The sequence below is a fragment of the Merops nubicus genome, unplaced genomic scaffold (genome assembly GCF_000691845.1).
Source record: "Merops nubicus isolate BGI_N331 unplaced genomic scaffold, ASM69184v1 scaffold742, whole genome shotgun sequence".
NCBI classification, from domain to species: Eukaryota; Metazoa; Chordata; class Aves; order Coraciiformes; family Meropidae; genus Merops; species Merops nubicus.
Window position 1 is genome coordinate 1 of NW_008595365.1, and position 16,877 is coordinate 16,877.

At 46.6% G+C, this 16,877-nt stretch overlaps 1 protein-coding gene across 1 annotated transcript in view; it reads left to right on the forward strand.

Annotated features, from left to right (window-relative positions):
* Positions 1 to 7,914: 7,914 nt before the first annotated feature.
* Positions 7,915 to 16,877, forward strand: part of LOC103768841 (vang-like protein 1) — a gene marked incomplete at its 3' end in the record, with an annotated part of 24,904 nt that continues 15,941 nt past the window's right edge. The window contains exons 1-4 of the mRNA XM_008935997.1: positions 7,915 to 7,985; positions 8,907 to 8,912; positions 9,724 to 9,850; positions 12,565 to 13,172. Coding sequence (XP_008934245.1) covers positions 7,915 to 7,985; positions 8,907 to 8,912; positions 9,724 to 9,850; positions 12,565 to 13,172 — 812 coding nt within the window. The remainder of the gene's footprint in view (positions 7,986 to 8,906; positions 8,913 to 9,723; positions 9,851 to 12,564; positions 13,173 to 16,877) is intronic.

Below are 16,877 nucleotides of genomic sequence, written 5' to 3' on the forward strand. Positions count from 1 at the left end.
CGGGCGGCGGTTCCCCTGCCCAGCCGAGCTCTGGAGGAACCCGCGGGTGAGCTCACGCCGGTGCCGAGGCTCCGCCGGTGCCTCGCCTGCCCAGGCCGTACGAAACGAGCTGCGTTATGCCCTGGGCTCGCCCCGCTGGGCAGCAAGGGATGCAGAAGCCACGGGCAGGGGAGGCACCATCCCGCTTCTCTGCTCAGCAGCTGTTTCGGTCGCTGAAGCGATGCCCAAAGCCGCGGGCTCGCAGGACCGGGGGGTTGTTTCCCCTCAGCAAGTTACAGCCTGGGGAGGCTCCAGCTCACATGGCTGGAGATAAATCTGCTTCAGTGACAGCAGCTCGGAGGAGAGTCTTCTTCTGTGCCTTGGCAGTGCTGGCTTTTGAGCTCACCACACAGAGAGCAAAGCTAAGGGTTAGCTCTTTGGTCTTGGTAACAGCCCACTTTGGTGAACCTCTGTGAAACAACATTGTTGTGTTATTTAGAAGACTGCTTGCTAACAAACTCACGTCAAGGGCTGAACTCTTTGACTTGCAGGGTCTGTGAAAGCATAAATGATTTGATGGCAGGGCTTTTAGTCTGAGGAGGCAGATCTAGTGATTCTGTGACTGGAGGGAGCAGTGGAGTTTTTTGGCCCTGCCTGTGTCAATAATGAATTGTTTGCAAGGCCTTTGCATCTATAAAGGGTTAAGAAATTAAGTTACGCTGGCTGGAAGAGCAAATTATAGTGTTATGGAATGTATTCTGTGGTATCATTGTCTTTGAGCCCACCACCTGGGCATCTGGACTTGGAGAAGAGCTGTGGAGAAGAGAGCTTCAGCAGTGCTTTGCCATCTTTGAAGAGCTTCATTTTTACTGTGCTTGGCTCTTTTCCCCCTCTGGGGTTTGGCTACATAGCTGATTACAACTATGGGACCAGTGTTGGCACTTTGAGAAACAAATTTCACTTGCTAATTTTGAGAAATAAGCGGTGAATGGAATCTTACAGAAAGCCTTCCTTAAGAATGCTTCCTATGAGCTGAAATTTTGGAATGATCCCAGTCTGTATTGAAACCACCCAGGAAAGTATCTAACTACCCACAGTCACTGGCCCACAGCTCCTTGTGGCTGCTGCTGGCCTTTTGGTTTTGGGTTAGTAGTGGTAGTGTTTTTGGTGGCCCTTGTCTTGTGGGTACGTGCACCTCGGGGTTGCTTACTGTTACAGGCAGACTGGCATGTTGTACTGGGAAAATGCTACCAAAATGATTGCAGCTCTCCTAGCAAAACTGCATATTGTATTGTTGTGGTAGCCTGTCTGCCTGCCTTCCTTCCCTGTCTCTGGCAACCAAAGCAAAGAATGGTATCCAAAATGTGGCTCTGCTGCTGTAGGGCATGTTGTGCTGCATGGGGACCTGAGAGACAGACCTGAGTGGAGAACTGTGATGTCTGGTTCTCCTGGTGGGAAACAGTAAGTGTTTGCTCTATCTGGTACTGTCACAGGGGAATTTGATGGAAAATAAACCCTTGTGGAGAGTATCTTATGATTTCTTTTACTTTCTCATTAGCTTTTACTTCAGAATTGTCTGATTTGGGTCAAATTAAAAAACAGTGTTTGTTTCCTCAGTGTCAGTGCCTTTGACCTTTCTCCTTGCAAGGTCAGAACAGCATTGGCTTTGTACAGGGATGAGCAGGAGAAGGGTGATGGAGAGAGGCTTCACACTGTGCAGTCCTGCCGTGTTGTGTGCTGGGCACTCAATCAGGGTCTGTAGGCTCCTTTGTCATTTTAAATTCAAACAGAAAATGCAGGAAGATGTGCAATATCCTATAGGATGGTGTGCAGTATCCTATAGGATGGGGTGCACTTTCAGGAGAGAACCCTCTTGCACTTACGGCCTTCAATGCTATCTCAGTATCTAAGTGCTATGACTAAAAGTAAACTGAAAATAAGGTATAGGATACTTGTACCAATCCTGCTTGGATAGGCAGAGTCTGAAGAGTCTTGCAAGAGTCTTTCTCCTGCTGCTTTCAATAAAGCTGTGGGGCTTTAAATGTCAATGTGGCAAATGCTGTGCACAGACCTAGGTGCTCTGGTATCATGAGGGGTAGGCCACAATACTTTCTACCATGTTGCATGGCTCTGGGCTTAAGAGGTGCACTTGAAGGTCTAGGAACACAGGAGAGACATAAAAGTGAGGAAGCTCAAGCTTTGGCCAGTCTGACAGAATGGCAGCTGAGGTATCATTTGCCTGATAGACTTGAGTGCTGGTTCTGCTTCAAAAGCTTGGATAGTTGGGAGAACTTCCCGACTTCCAGCTATGTCATAGGGAGGCAAGAGGCCTTGCTTGGGTGGTGGTTTTGGTGGGGCATTTCTGTTGTCAATTGAAACAACCTTGCTATATTTTCAGACCTCTGTTGTTGCATGTTCTGGTTACACGTGCAGGTGGATTGCTTCAACAAACCTGGTGACTTTTCTTTTTAAAATATCTGTGTCATGGACTAATGGCTTTCATCCTAGGGGCTGGAAATTCCCGGGGGTCTACAAAGTCTTTCTGAGAAGCCAAAGAAAAGGCATCCTATTGCGAGAGGGCTTCAACTTGCTGACTACTAAACATTTTTTTTAGGATGAGGGGCTTGCAAATCAGGAACCACCATAGAGTAAAAAGCCCTGGTTTATACACATGCTGAAGTCCAAAATTAACCTTACATAATGACATGCACAAATAATAGAAAGTTTTTGGAAAAGCTTTGTTTCCCGAAGTTCATTGGCCATTAAAACTGAAAGCCTTGGCTCTGGAAGTACATTAGCATGGGTGAACTTCTGTACTTGCAGATCGAATTGCTGGATTGGGGCCGGCTCAGGAAATTCAGAAGCAAAAGGTTCCTGAGGCGTTGCTCCTAGGTCTTGCTATAGATGCAGTTGAACACAGCAAATTGCACAGCTTCTTGTTTTTCTGGAGTGAGTGATAGGAACGTGGTGTGCCCGTGCTGTGCAGTTGAGTTAATGCCAGAGCTGGAAGGCTTCCTCGCTGCTTAGCCATCTTCAAATGTTTTTGGTGTTGGGGATTTTTTTTCACTTTTGAACCTTAACGCTATCCCATAGCTTAGCCCTTGGGGTTCTGAGTGTTTAATTTGTAAAGCTCTTCATTTCACTAAGCGAAGAAAAAGAGTTTCTCAGCACCATGGCTCGTGGGCATCCCTTACCCTGTAGACAGCTGGTGCTGTTTGAGACGCAAACGTGCCCACATCCTCACGGACACTTGTGGCTGCTTGTGCTCCAGATGGCACTTCCAAACATACGTAACGTCACGTGCCGACTGCCAAATCAACTCTAAATTGATGGAAAGTTTTAAATGGAGTAAGATTGAGACTGTACAGATGAGGATTTCAAAGCTGAGCTGCTTTGGAGCTACTTGCCTCAACTTCAGAAGGGAAAATCCATCGGGAAAGTATGGGATGTAAAAGAGCACTCTTGTTTGCCTTTGCCCTCTTTCATTTAAAGATGTAGCTTGCTCTTTTAAATTTCCCTTGGGCTGGGAGCCAAGCTGTGCTCCCTTGAAGACGATCACAAAGCGAACTTCATTGGAAATAGGATTGGGCTTCCAGCACGGAAAATAGTGATTCAAAAGAACTCTTTTCTTGAGATTTATGAGCATATGAAAAGAGAGAGTAACAATGAGTTGTGTAGAAACTGTAATTACAGTGATGTTTGCACTATTTGGGGGTAACTACATTTCTTTGCTGTCATGCAAGATGGAGCCATCTTTCTTGCAGGAATAAGGTCCCAAAATTTCCTTTGGGATGTCCTTAGTGTTGTTTTCCATCTAGTACTTGGTATCCTTCTGTCATTGGTGAGTTAGGGAAAGGGAAAGCGAGAGTGCCAGCCCTGCTGGGAGCACAGTGCTGGGTGAGCAGTCACACAGTTGGCATGGTTGGAGTGGAGATGTTCCCATCTCCCCTCTGGCTCTTGGCTTGCACTGCTATTCACCCTGGTGTTGGTTTTGCTGTTTGGGGCTGTGCCGTGAACGAGGTCACGGAAAGGATCCAAGACAAAAGCATGGCAAGGGGGAGAAAAGGGATTTTTTTTTTTTTGGTTTGTTCTCCAGCAGCGCTGTTTGCTTGCTGAGAATTGTGTTGACACAACCGAGAGTGGTGAACCATGGTGTGGAGGTGGAAGCTACTCACACCGTCCGTCTTTCTTGTCTGTGCTGAAACACAGCACAACTTTACCCTCGGGCCAAAGGAGCTTGCTTTCACACGAGGCCAGAAGCTCTGCAAACAGACGTTGCCTTCAGCACAGACCTGCAAGATGTAATGCTCTTCTGTGAAGATGTTTCAATTGGCTAAACTGGGCTCTTAATTCACGCTCGTTTGTGGAGGGTTGAGGCTCCAAATGATGGAGCCGCTTCTTTATGCGGCACAGTTGTCCTTGCCCAGAGGTGTAGGGTAAGAATCATCTTTAATAGTGATTTAGTAGTGGGGGTGTTTAAAGACTGTGCTTAGTTTGGGTATGGTCATGCTATGAAGGATACATGTGCAGCTTGTGTTCTCTAGCTTTGCTCAGGCTCTGGTGATGAGTACTGTTGGTGTAGTGGCTAATCCAGGGTTGACTTCTGCCTATGCTGTTGAAAGAGCTCCAACCTGGAGATGTAGTTTAGCTTGTTGTCTTTTGGTCCATTCCCTACCTCTTCCTTAGTAGTTGCAGAAGCTTTTCTGGGGTAAGGCTGATCCCCTTCAGGCTGTGAAATGGGCCAGGAGGTAGGTAACCTGCTTGGCTATGAGAAATATTTGGAGTGTGCTCCTCCCTCTGTGGTTTCTTCATCTCATCCTGCTCAGACTGGGAGTGGTGCCTAGCTAGCAGCCCAGGCTGTCGTTTGTAAGCCAAATCTAAGGAGCCTTCTTGATGACCAGCCTTGGTTAGGCACCAGACACAGTCTTCCACTTTTTCCAGATGAAGTTGGGCAGATATATTTTATTCCTGACAGCCCTATAATGGCCTTGGCAGGAAGATCCATTTAGCTAGCGGTGTGTCCTGCACCTGGACAAGGAGGTGGTGCAGAGTCCCCAGGTTCATCATAGTGCCTTTGACAACCATCCAAGAGACTTAACGTTTTGGGGGGGCCGCCTTATTGACTTTTCACTGAGCTGCATCAAAACCGTTGCTCTTGTTTACACAGAAGACGAAAGTTGGCATGATCCAGCCTGCCCTGACATTCCTGTGTTGGTCTTCTCATGAATTTGCTTTCTCTGCTTGATGCCCAGTTCTGCCTTGTTACACCCATCGTCCGATGGGCACTGCTCTCTCCTGGTTCCTGCCTGAGCAGCCTGTGTGTTGCCACAGCAGCCTCTACCTGCTGGTGTGTTCTCTGATGTCTCCAGAGAAGTGTGACCCTGGGCTGCTAGGGGTGAGAGGGGTCAGAAGGGGAGCAGTGTTCTCAGTCCATGTCTCGGCTCTGATTCTTCTGTCTGGGAGCTGGGGGAAATTCTTTTGTGTGGTTAGAGGAAAAGACTGGGAGCTGACACTTTCCTAGAAGCCTAGGAGAAATGTGTAACCCTTACTGATGTGTGCTTGCAGCTCTCCTTGCTCTTCCTATTCTTGTGATGTGGAGGTGTATGCTTGTGAAGGTAGTGCTTGTTCTCTAACATCACAAGCAGTCCTTGGTTTAAGCCTGTAATACCTGTTATCACCTTTCTTACAACTGAGGGTGTTTCTGGTTTGTGATGCCGAACGATCGCAAGGTCCCGTGTAGCTGTTTCCTCTACTGGCCTCACAGCCCTTTCTGAGGGTAGGGGCTGGTGGCCTCCTCCCCATTGACTGGAGAAGGACAGACACAGAGGAAGGATTTTTCTGTGGTTGCCTACCAGGACAGTAGCCAGGGCAAGAGGTAAAAGAGCTGTAATGAGTCCCAGCCTGTTGCTGCAGCCATAAGCTCCAGGCTGCGTTCGGGTCTAGGGAGTTAACAAGAGTTAACATCATGTGTCCCAGGCTGGGGGATTTTTTATTCCTGTTACAGTAACGATGCCATTTGCCAAACTGTGCTGTGCCTTGGCTTTAGGTTTCACTGTGTTTGAATCCCTTCTCATTCCTCCCCTCCCAAAACTGGGAATTGCCTTCCCATCTTTATTTGTCCTTCCTAGATTATCTGCTGCCTTTAAGGAGCTTTCTCAAGGCATGGTATGCACTTAGAGCTTGGGGATTCCTGTACACAAAAGTTCCCCCCCACCTTCTCCTTTCCAGGAGCCCTGGCAAGCCCAAGTGTTGTGCAAATACCTGCAGCTCCCGATGGCAGCTTCTTTTATTTCGTTGCAGTTTGCACTGCCAGCCAAGGAACCCTGTGGGGAAGAGGCTTCATTCTTTGGCACGGCTTCCATGTGGTAGAGCTCTCTGCTTGGTTACAGGCTTTTCTGGAGGTATTAGTGGAGGAAGCTTATGGCTGGAAAGAATAGTTGGCCTGATATAAAGCCTGATTTCTGTTGTTGTCCCTCTGTGTTTGGGGATGGAGAGGGCTGAAAGCAGTGGTTGACTGTTTTACTGCTAACAGCATTGAAAACTGCTGTGAGCAGAAAATAACAGAGGGATCTAATTTAATTTTAGAGCAGTCTTTTGCTCACTCTGAAAGTACTGCATGGCTGTAGTCCTGTGCTGGCTGCAGGCAGCAGTTGTCTGGGCAGGAGGTGTGTGAGAGTGCCCCTGAGTGCCAAACACTGGACCTCCTTCCAAGGTGCCTCCGTCCATAGCTGCAACCCTTCCGTCTGTGCCTCTTCACAGTTTGCATGCCTTTCCCCAAACCAGTGACTAACTCCCCTCCTTTCCATTTCTCTTCTCACCTAATGCAGGATATGGGTTTGGAAAGGGTGGATGGGATCTACCCTTCTTCCCCATGGGGTTCAGGGTTTTTGGCGTGTCAGTGTTGGAAATTGTTCTGATGTTGCCCTGATCCTGTTCCAAAAAATGTAACCCTCTTCTGCCCTTTGTGGACGAGACCTAAGCTTCTGTTCCAAATGGAAATATATTGTAAGAATTGTTGGCCCATATAAGCTGGATGTGCTCTCTAATCAACTCTCCCCAGTGTTATTAAAATGGGTAAATATAGAGACAATTTTTAATAAAATTCAGTTCTTCAAGGCCCAAATTAGCTTCTGGAGGCAAAGGTTACAAAGAAAGGGAGGTGCTCACGCTGCCATTGATGGTATAGTAAGTAATGCATGTGGAACGGGCACACCTTGCAGCTGTGATAACAAAGCAGGTTCAGACATTGTGGTCTGATCCTCTCCTGGATTTGTCTTAGGAAAATCATTGTTGCCTCCCACCCTTCCCCCTACATAAGGCTGTAATGCTGCTGTTCTGAATCTGGGGGTATCTGGTCTGTGCATTACACAAGTAAAGAGACAGGGGTGTAAAAATCAAGCCTGGTGCTTTTTCTGGGGGTGAATTTCAAGTATCTAGGCTGCTGAGCCTTCTCCAAGTTACTGTCTTTTCCAGGTGACTGACACTGTTTCCACTGGATTTTCAGACGAATGGGCTAGACTTTGCAAAAAAGGGATTTATTATCAGTTTATTTAAAGCTCTGCAAATGCATGTATTCCACTAGACTGGGAGGAGAGATTGGCTAGGGCAAGATGGTGAATTGGGCACGGTGTGATGAGTGGTGACACGTGGCCAGAGGGAGGGAGTTGATGATGCTTTGCTTAGAGTGCACTTGCATGCCTGTTTCTCTTTCCTCAGGTCGAGTGTGAGGAGCTGAGCACCCTCCCTCCCCTCCCCTCATTGGATTCCTTCTAAGTGGAGCTCACTCGCTCTCTGAGGACCAGACCTCACTGATGACTGAGAAGCAAAGAGTACCCAGGAAAGCACTTTTATCACGGACTCCACTTCAGGAGCACCAGGAACTTGTCTTCTAAGTAAAATCTGTGCCCCTTCCGTGCAGACCCAATGTCTGCTGCAATGGATACAGAATCCACGTATTCGGGATACTCCCACTACTCAGGTCACTCCAAAAAAGCCCACAGACAAGGGTAAGGGAATGCTAATTTTTAATTACTTACTGCTCTCAGCTATGTCCCATGGAAAACATTGTAAGGTGGGATGAAATAGGTGGGGCTACAGCTCTGGAGCAGCCCAGTAAGGAGACTGGAAGCAATAATGCTGCTAATTTATTGATATTCAACCTGTAGGATGCATGCTGGGATTATGTATGGCCAGAAGGACTGAAAAGGACTGGGAGAGCCCCAAAAGAAAAAAAAAAAAAAAAAAAATCACGTAACCCTGCTCTTAAAGTAGGAGGGATCAGTGAAGCCTCTGGGGAGAGGACGTGTCAGTCTTCCTAAGCTGATAATTGCTGGTTGTTTTCTCTTCTGGTGCCTATTCTTTAGTGTTTAATAGTAAGGTTCCCTATCTCTCCCCACCATCCTCCTGGCTACTCTGTTGCTGGTGTGTTGTTTTTTTTTAATAGGATTTGAGTGGTACTTGAGTCCACAAGAAGTCTTTTACCAGCATTGATTGGATTAGAAGTCGGGCTTTTCGGGACCTGAATAGCAAGCCCTTTCTGTTGTGGTAGTACACCAGCCTCAAAAACCATCTTGCTGTAAACTTCCGATGACTTAGAAATGTTATCTTTTTATTTTTCCTTCATCATTAGTTTTATATGCAAAGTGTGTGCCCCACAGTCTATGAAACTTAGAACTGAGGTGATCCAAAATAACTTTGCATTTCAGAAGCAGCCACATATCTTGTGAGGTTAGAAAAAGAATTCTTCTATGAAGTGAAATTTTTTTGCTTGCAGACCAGTTAGTGAGGAAAACATCTCATTTAGCTTTCCTCCCTTCAACATCCCCACGCCCAATATGAATTGCCCTTTGCAGTTTAGAATGCCACATGGAAAGATGTCTTCAGAGTTCCCAAAACAACATAATCCTAGAGCCTTTTCCTATGAACAGGAAAAGGTGTCATCCCATGAAACTTTTGGGCTTTGGTAATTCCAAGAAAGATGTAATGGAAAGAGCAGAGCTGGGACACTGGATGCCCCTGAGCTTCAAGCTAGATCTTGAGCACAGTCAAGGTCTGGTGCAGAGTCTGCTTTCCTTACCCTTTCCAGGGTGGGAAAAGGGAGGGGAATACTGATGAGCAGACTGGTGGGGTTTAATTCATTTTGGGACATTCTCAGATAAAAAGCAATGAGGTGTAACAAGAGTACTGTGGAAGTAAGCACTAGCCTGGTACCACTGATGTTCCTACTCTCTTTGTAAGAGGTTAACTGTTGATGTGTGGAAATGAACTTCATCGAATGTCCTATAGTGTTAATGCCCTACTTGACATGACTGTGCTGCAGGAATTAAAGCTGTCTGAATTCCTTGTGCTAACTGTACCCCTTCCTGTGAGATAGTTTATTGCAGGCAGAGAGCTATGTAGACCAGTTAGTCCCAAATGGAGTCACCAGCTGTGTGGAGAGTGCAAGCTTCCCTGTCAAGCACAGCACTGGCAGAAGCTGTTTGAAGAGACGAGGTGGTGGGGCTGTACCCCTGTCACTGAGAGGGTGCACTGTCCCAGCCACCAGGCCATAGGCTGCTCTGGGCAGGGTCCCTTTCTACCTCTTCCAAGGCTTGTTTTGTCACAGTTTGTGTCAGCATTGATCAAGAGGTGGGCAAGCGTGCCTGCAGCCAAACGCTTAGAGCAGCTGGTAGAGGTGTAGCAGGCTCCCAGCCCTGCTGCAGAAGCTGTGGTAACGTTGTTCCCCTCTCGCTGTGTTTGGACAAGGAGCCGAGACCGGCACAAGTCCCCGCGGAGCAAGGACGGCAGCCGCTCCGAGAAGTCGGTCACCATCCAGGCCCCGCCCGCGGAGCCGCTGCTCGGCAACGACGCCTCTCGGCCAGAGGAGGGACAGGTAAGGAGGGGGCAGAAGTGAGCCTGGAGCTTGGAAATTGTTAACTTATGGGTACCCTTTATTCATGCATAAAGCCAAGCTCTCCGTCTGTTTTGTCTTTTTCCGAGAGCATTATTTTTGACAGCACCAGTGCTGATGTGACTACTCCTGGGGCACTAATTGCCCTCTGTTTCCAGAGTGTCATCTGCCAAGCTCTATAGGAACATGTTTCCATCGGCTCGTTGTGCATAATTCAAGTCAACCCTTTCACCTGTATGTGCACTTTGGTTTTTAAGCAGAGTGTGCTCCAGGTAATCATGTAAAGCAAATTAGGACCAGGATCCCAGTAAGGAAAGGAGGCAAGAAAAATAAAACTAATGTGAAATAGCAGGGAAGGAGGGTAAACTCTGTGAAAGTTAGTACATTAACACTGGGTTAAATAAAGAATGGACTAACACTGGATTTAGAATGCACCTAGGCTGGATCCAGTACCCTCTCTGTTCTAACAACTGATGTAAAGCTGCATGTTCATTTTCAACAAATGGCTGATGCTGCAAGACTTAAAATTCAGGATGTTCCAGTGGCTCCTGGGCTGGATTTGGGGTCTGTTAATCCTTGGCTATCCACTCACCCCTGCCCTGTAAAAAAATAAATAATAAAAAAAAATTATTCCCAGTTTCCACCCAAACTGTGTATGGTAGTACTTGTAACAGTATTTGTGTACCTACAGGTGGACTCGCTTCATGTGCTGCCATCTGGTATTTTGTAATCAGATGCTTTTTTCCTATGAGTCCTAGCTATTACTTCAAATAGATCTAAAGGCACGGGTGAATTCTTCAGTCCTTGTTTTCATGCAGACATCTTCAATATGAATTAAAGCCAAAGCAAAATAAGTTGATGCATAAGCGAGACTTTTCTCCTAGGAGAGCAGGGTGCCCTGGGTTGGGTCCAACAACTTTGCACGACTAGAGATTTAGACTCTTATTTCCATATAACTTCACATTTTGTTGCTTGAGCCACTTGAAGTGGGAAAAGCAATTATAAGGGGTAGACTTAGCCTTGGGTTGCTTGTTGTTTTCTGGGCTTTAGCCTTAAGCTGCTATGGTGCTTCTGTCCCTTCTCTCTTCTGCACAGTTTCTCAGGTCATCAAATGGAGGAAACTATGCAGAGCTATTTTATGCATAAACATAAAATAGTTGAAATGCTTAGATTGCTTGACTGGAGACACTGGCAAAGAGGGAAATGTGATAGGATTATGCTGCCTTTCTGGACGTACTACAATGCACATCTCCTGTAGCCTCTGTTTTGGTGAGGAGTGACTCAAACTCTATATTAATTCAAGATGCTGACTGTGGTTGGTCTCTCAAAACTCTACTGCTCTAGGCATGGGAGGTATTGATGTCTTGGAATGTATTAGAAGTTAAATCCCTGGAGTTGTTCAAAGTAGTTGTGCTGCCTCTGTCTATTCCTTTCCCAAAGATTCTTGAAGACTCTTTCCTCTAACTCTCTTAAAGAAGTGAATAAAGGTTTAAAATTATGCTTGTTTCTTTAAAACAAAGTGCTTTGATCAGCATGTGTAGCTGCAGAAGTCTAGGGGAAGGTGTAAATCTGATTAATGACAATAGGCTGCAGGAAGATACTCACAGGAGGGTAGAAGGAAGAGCAAAATGTGTGTTTCTGAATGAGTGTTGTAGCTACAAAGGTGTCAGGTGCCAAGGAGCAAAGTGTCTGAATTTGCCACTGTTTGGCATGTATATGTGGGAAACATCAGGAGCCTTTATGTGCATGAGTCACTCCAGCAGCAGCTGTGAGTCAAATCCATACATGCCAGTGTAACATTTGGGCTGTGCCAGCACTAGGAAGGAGGCATTGTGGGTTGGGAGAACTAGCTTGCAAGAGTTCTCTGATATTAGCTAGGGAAGAAATGAGACTCTCAGAAAAAAATAATGTAATCTGAAATTTGACTATTTAACTGTATTTCAGGTAAGCTTCTTTATGGCTGAGCGGCTTCTGATGATGTCCAAAACTCTAATACCAGAGCTCCTTGGTAGCCTAGGCTCCTCTAAACTTAAAGCCCCATACCTGAAAATATCCTCTGTGACCACCTGTAATTTGTTGGTTTAACTAAACTTTTATTGAAATGTCAGCTGTTGAAAGCAGCGCTACTGTAGAAGACAATAAAAGAAAAGCAAGTGGAGGAACTTGCTGGAAGTATGGTTGCTTCTGTTACTGGTGGAGAAATAACGTGTGAACATGCTTTTGATTGTGCAACAACAACAACTGGGTTGAAGTGCTGAAATGAACATTTCCCTTCCAGGTGCTTCTGTGGTGCACTTGTGCCGCAGAATTTGTGGGCTGGAAGAGTGCGAGCCCTTGCCCTGCACATGGGAACTGATGATTCCTGCAGTTTCCAAGGGTTACGAGATGTTACTCATTAAGTGTGCTGGAAAAGGAACCTCTGGGGTACAGTGAGTGGCATGGCAAGCAGAGCTACCTGCTTTGGAGTTACAGGTTTTTAACACCTAATGTGTATAGTCACTGGTTTGAACAAGTTGCTGTCATTTCCAAGCCTTTGCCAATTTTCAGCGTTGATTATTCAAAATATTGAAGGTGTTGCTTTTGCTGTAATTGTTTTCTGGGACTTGAGTCTGTTGCAGCAATCTCTTTCTGGGCAAGAAGTCCTGGAAGGAATAACTTGATTGTTTCCATATTATTTTTATCTCTTCCTCCCTCAGGATGACAACTGGGGTGAGACCACAACAGCAATCACAGGCACCTCTGAGCACAGTATTTCCCAGGAGGACATTGCCCGGATCAGTAAGGACCTGGAGGACAGCGTTGGGTTGGACTGCAAACGTTACCTGGGCCTAACAGTGGCGGCCGTTCTCGGACTCCTTGTCTTCCTTACCCCTATTGCCTTCATTCTGTTACCCCAGATCCTGTGGCGGGATGATCTGGAGCCATGTGGTACTGTCTGTGAGGGACTGTTCATCTCTGTGGCGTTTAAACTCCTCATTCTTCTGATTGGGACCTGGGCTCTGTTTTTCCGCCAGCCCAAGGCAGATATACCAAGGGTGTTTGTGTTTCGGGCCCTTCTGCTGGTCCTCATATTCCTGTTTGTGTTCTCCTACTGGCTGTTTTACGGCGTCCGCATCTTGGACACGAAGGACACCAACTACCAAGGGATAGTGCAGTACGCGGTATCTCTGGTGGATGCTCTGCTCTTCATTCACTACCTGGCCATCGTGCTGCTGGAGCTACGGCAGCTGCAGCCCATGTTCACTGTCAAGGTGGTTCGGTCAACGGACGGAGAGTCACGATACTACAGCTTGGGGCACTTGAGGTAGGTGCAAGCCCTTGAAGTCCAGCGGTGTGGATAAGTGTGGCTGTGTTGTAGCGCGAAGTATCAACGGCTTTTGTGCTTGTGATAGCCCTGGTTTCTGAATCTTCCCCCACAAGAGTCTAGAGCCTCGCCAAAGTTATCAGACTGAGCCTCTCTTCCCCTCTGCTAGCATGGGAGAGGTTGTCCATCCTTCAGAGAAGTCTTGCACCTTTCTCTAAATGAAAAGAGCTGAATGGCACAACTTCAGGCTGATTGTTGGGCGAAGCCTGATGAGGTCTGTGTTTAAGATCATTCTCTGGGCTTCTTGCCCTGCCTCCTTACTGGAGAAAAGGGGTGAGGCCTCCTTGTGTAGCTGTGGCTGTCTTCTGCTCTTTGGCTCTATGAGCCAAGCACCATTTTGAGAGCAGTCCTTCAGGCTGTGCAGGGCATCGCTCCCCAGAGCCTCCTGACAGCGGGCCAGTCCCTGTGGCAGGGGCTGAAGGACGTGACTCTGTGTGAGAAAGCAACCTGGGGTGCTGCTGAAAATGTCTGTTTGTCCTCGTTGCCTTGTGCAGCTAAGAGTTGTGCAAGAAACCTGAGTAAACATCCCTTGATCGACAGTGCTCGAGCACTGTCTTTGGGATCCTTTGTGCATCCTTTTGTGGTCAGCTGAAGTGCTTGTGTTTGGGTGTTTGTGCTCTGAAGCCTCTGACAGGCTGGGGCTACCTTGAAGGACTTAACCAGATAGCTACACCATGGGATCTGAAGGCTGCTTGCCGTGACTGGGGTCTCTTCCCTTGAAAGTTTCCAAGATCAGCAATTTTGTGTTGGCTTAAGGGAAATATACTGTGTTAGTCCTGATGAAGCAGTTGGCTTGAGGCAGCAAAAATCTCCCAGCAGTTCAAGCATTTAGGAATAATATTTTTAATGAGTACTAGGGCACAGCTAGGTGCTTTTCCCCTCCAGTGCTATGGTGCTTCTGGTTTGGTTTTGTAGCATGATGTTCTATTTGTCATAGGTATGGATGAGTTTGCTGGGTCAGACGCATCTGGGGGTGCTTGGGAGCTGTGCAATATCTGTAGGCACAACACGTGTGTGCCTGATTCCACCTTCCTGCTGCAAAGGTATAAGAAAGACAGATGTCTCCATCTCCGTAGTTCCCGTGTCCTGTGAAGCTCTCTAGAAATCTGTTAGTTCCTGTGTCATGTGAAGTTAGGAGCTGAGCTCTGAAGATGATTCCCCAGGCTGTATGTACACTTAAACATCTGTTCTGCTTATCCTGTCCAGACCCCTATGGCATGTGTGTCTATTGCAGATGGAGAGATTAGTGTGGTCTGCTGGTTTAAGGGGGTGTAGGAGCAGTCTCCTGCAGCCGTTAGATTAGCAATGGAATTGCTTTGAAGCAGACTTAGTGGTTGAAGCTCAAGTCTGGGAGTTGACTCCTGGGTGTTGTTCCTGGCTTAATGGAAGAACTCAGGGCCCTTTGAGTTGAACTAGTTGTGGACTCTTCTGTATTTTCCTTCTGTGTGAGTTGTGAAGGAGAGCCACTCTCCTGTAATGGAAGTGCTGCCATTGATTTAATGAAAAGTCACCTTCAGTTTTTAAAAAGTGAACTAATTTTTGTTGTTTTTTCTTCTGAAACCAATTATTTTTTTAAAAAAAAACCCTTAAATTCCTTTGTGGTAATTGACAGGCCAGCATAGCCTTTAAAACCATGGAGATATGACTATCAAAGAGTTCCCCTCTGCCACAGCTTTGTGCCTGGAGGTGTGCCAGGACAGTTCTTTTGTAAGTGAATTCTGCACAGAAAGTTCAGTGTGTGTAGGTACATACCTATAGATACACATACAATGTCCAGGTTTAGTTAGGGTTTGCTGGTTGCCTGGTGGTGTATTGTGGGTTTGCATTCAGAGGAATTCAGATCCTGTGCCTGCCACAGGTTGCATGCCTGGTTTTAACCATGTCAGTAATCTTGACATTGGAAGCAAAGAATTTGCTCAAGAATCAGTATTGAACAGCACATGTTAGAATCAGTCTCTTCAGTTCCCTCTTTGTGAAAAGGTTTTAAAATGTCTTGGGAGATGCAAGGGCAGCAAAGAGTTGTAAAACCTAGGGTGAAATCTGAGATGTATGAAAAATTAACTTCTCATTTGTTGGCAAGCTGATTGCAATTTTTTATCCTATTGAATCCAAACCATGTAGCGTGTAGGTGCTTCAGTATCTTGTGTTACAGGAGAGCCCTATCAAGCATGTCTAAAATGGTAAACTACTGTTGCTTTTTCCTTGGTTTCAGACAGATGAGTTTAATGTGTGTTGACGTGTTTTGGAGCCTGTTTTCTTTCTGTCTCTGCTAATGCTAAGGTAAAACTGTAGGTTTGATCAGTGGCCAAGTGTCTGCAAACTAAGGGAGAGTCCATTCTCTAGCTACAAGCAACAGTGGGAGTTACTTGCAGGTATATGGCCAGAGCTGCTGGTCTTGATACGGAGTGTGGCCCCAGTGTGACAATGAGAAGTGTGTGTAGCTGGTATCTCCTTCAGCTTCTGAAGGCTTAGGATGGTGAGGTGTTGATGTAAAACATCAGAAATTTGGGAACTTTTGAACACCTCTGTGGCGTAATTTTGCAAAGTTTCCGTAAAGGTCTTGACGTGCCTGTTGGTGAAATGTCAGTCAGGGTCACCAGGGGCTGGCTTCTGCCTGTGCTTGGCTCTCTGGCTGAGGCATGGGGCTGGAGTGGGAGGTCTGTTGATGGGGGAAAAGTGAAGACGTGCAAGGACAGTTTGGTCTGTTTGGGAAGACTGGAGAAGCAGCCTTGTGGGTGTGGAGAGGTGGTAGTAGCTGAGATGGAGCACACATATACTGCCTGTTGGTGCCTTCGGACTCTCCGTTTGCCACCGTGCGTACTCGACTCACCCCAGCACTTCTAAAGGAGTCTTAGGTTGTGAGCTGCCACATGGAAGGAGGAAGCATGTTTTAACAAGGTATAACAATCAGACTGCCTCCTGAAATCAAATCCTTGCAGCCTTTTGTCCTCTTCATGTTCTCAAATACCTTAGAAGTTTTGCATGGAGTCTGTCTTCTCAACAGTTCAGTGTCCTCCAGAGGAGCTGGTGGTGGGAAGGGTCTTGAAATATCTGATCTTGTTCAGTGTTGCTTCTCGGAGGAGTTCTGGGTTTTCCACAGGAAAACTGTTGATATCAACCTTTTTAATCCGAGGTGTAAGCTTTCAAATCCTAGGTGTTTTGTGGTGGGGCAGAGTGAGCTGCTATGTAGATATGAGGAAAACAGATTTTCTGGGGGAGAAGGGAAGAAAACAGTAGCTCAGCCACCTTTCTGGAAAACTATACTTTTGCCAGGCAGGGTACAGACAGGATTTTCCACCCTCCCTGGCTCTTAAGGCAGCAGAGAAGTTGAAAGTGCTGAGTTAGATATTCCACTCCACCCCTGAGGTCCCTAGATCCAGGAGGGTAAGCATATTTGGGAGTAGTTCCCCAAATTCATATTATAAGCAACCTATTAATAGGCTGGCTTGGTCCCACCCCCAACACTTTGGCTGTAACTTTTCTTCTGGTAGACCTGACTGCCAAAATGAGCCTTCCCTTTGGCATCGATTCAAGAGCTTGGGGGGGAGGTAAAAATTAAATTGGAGTCCCAGTGAATGTGGTGCCAAGTCTCAGCTCAGTGACTGCTCTGCTGCTCTGGGTAGGAAGGGTTGCCATGCAGCAGGA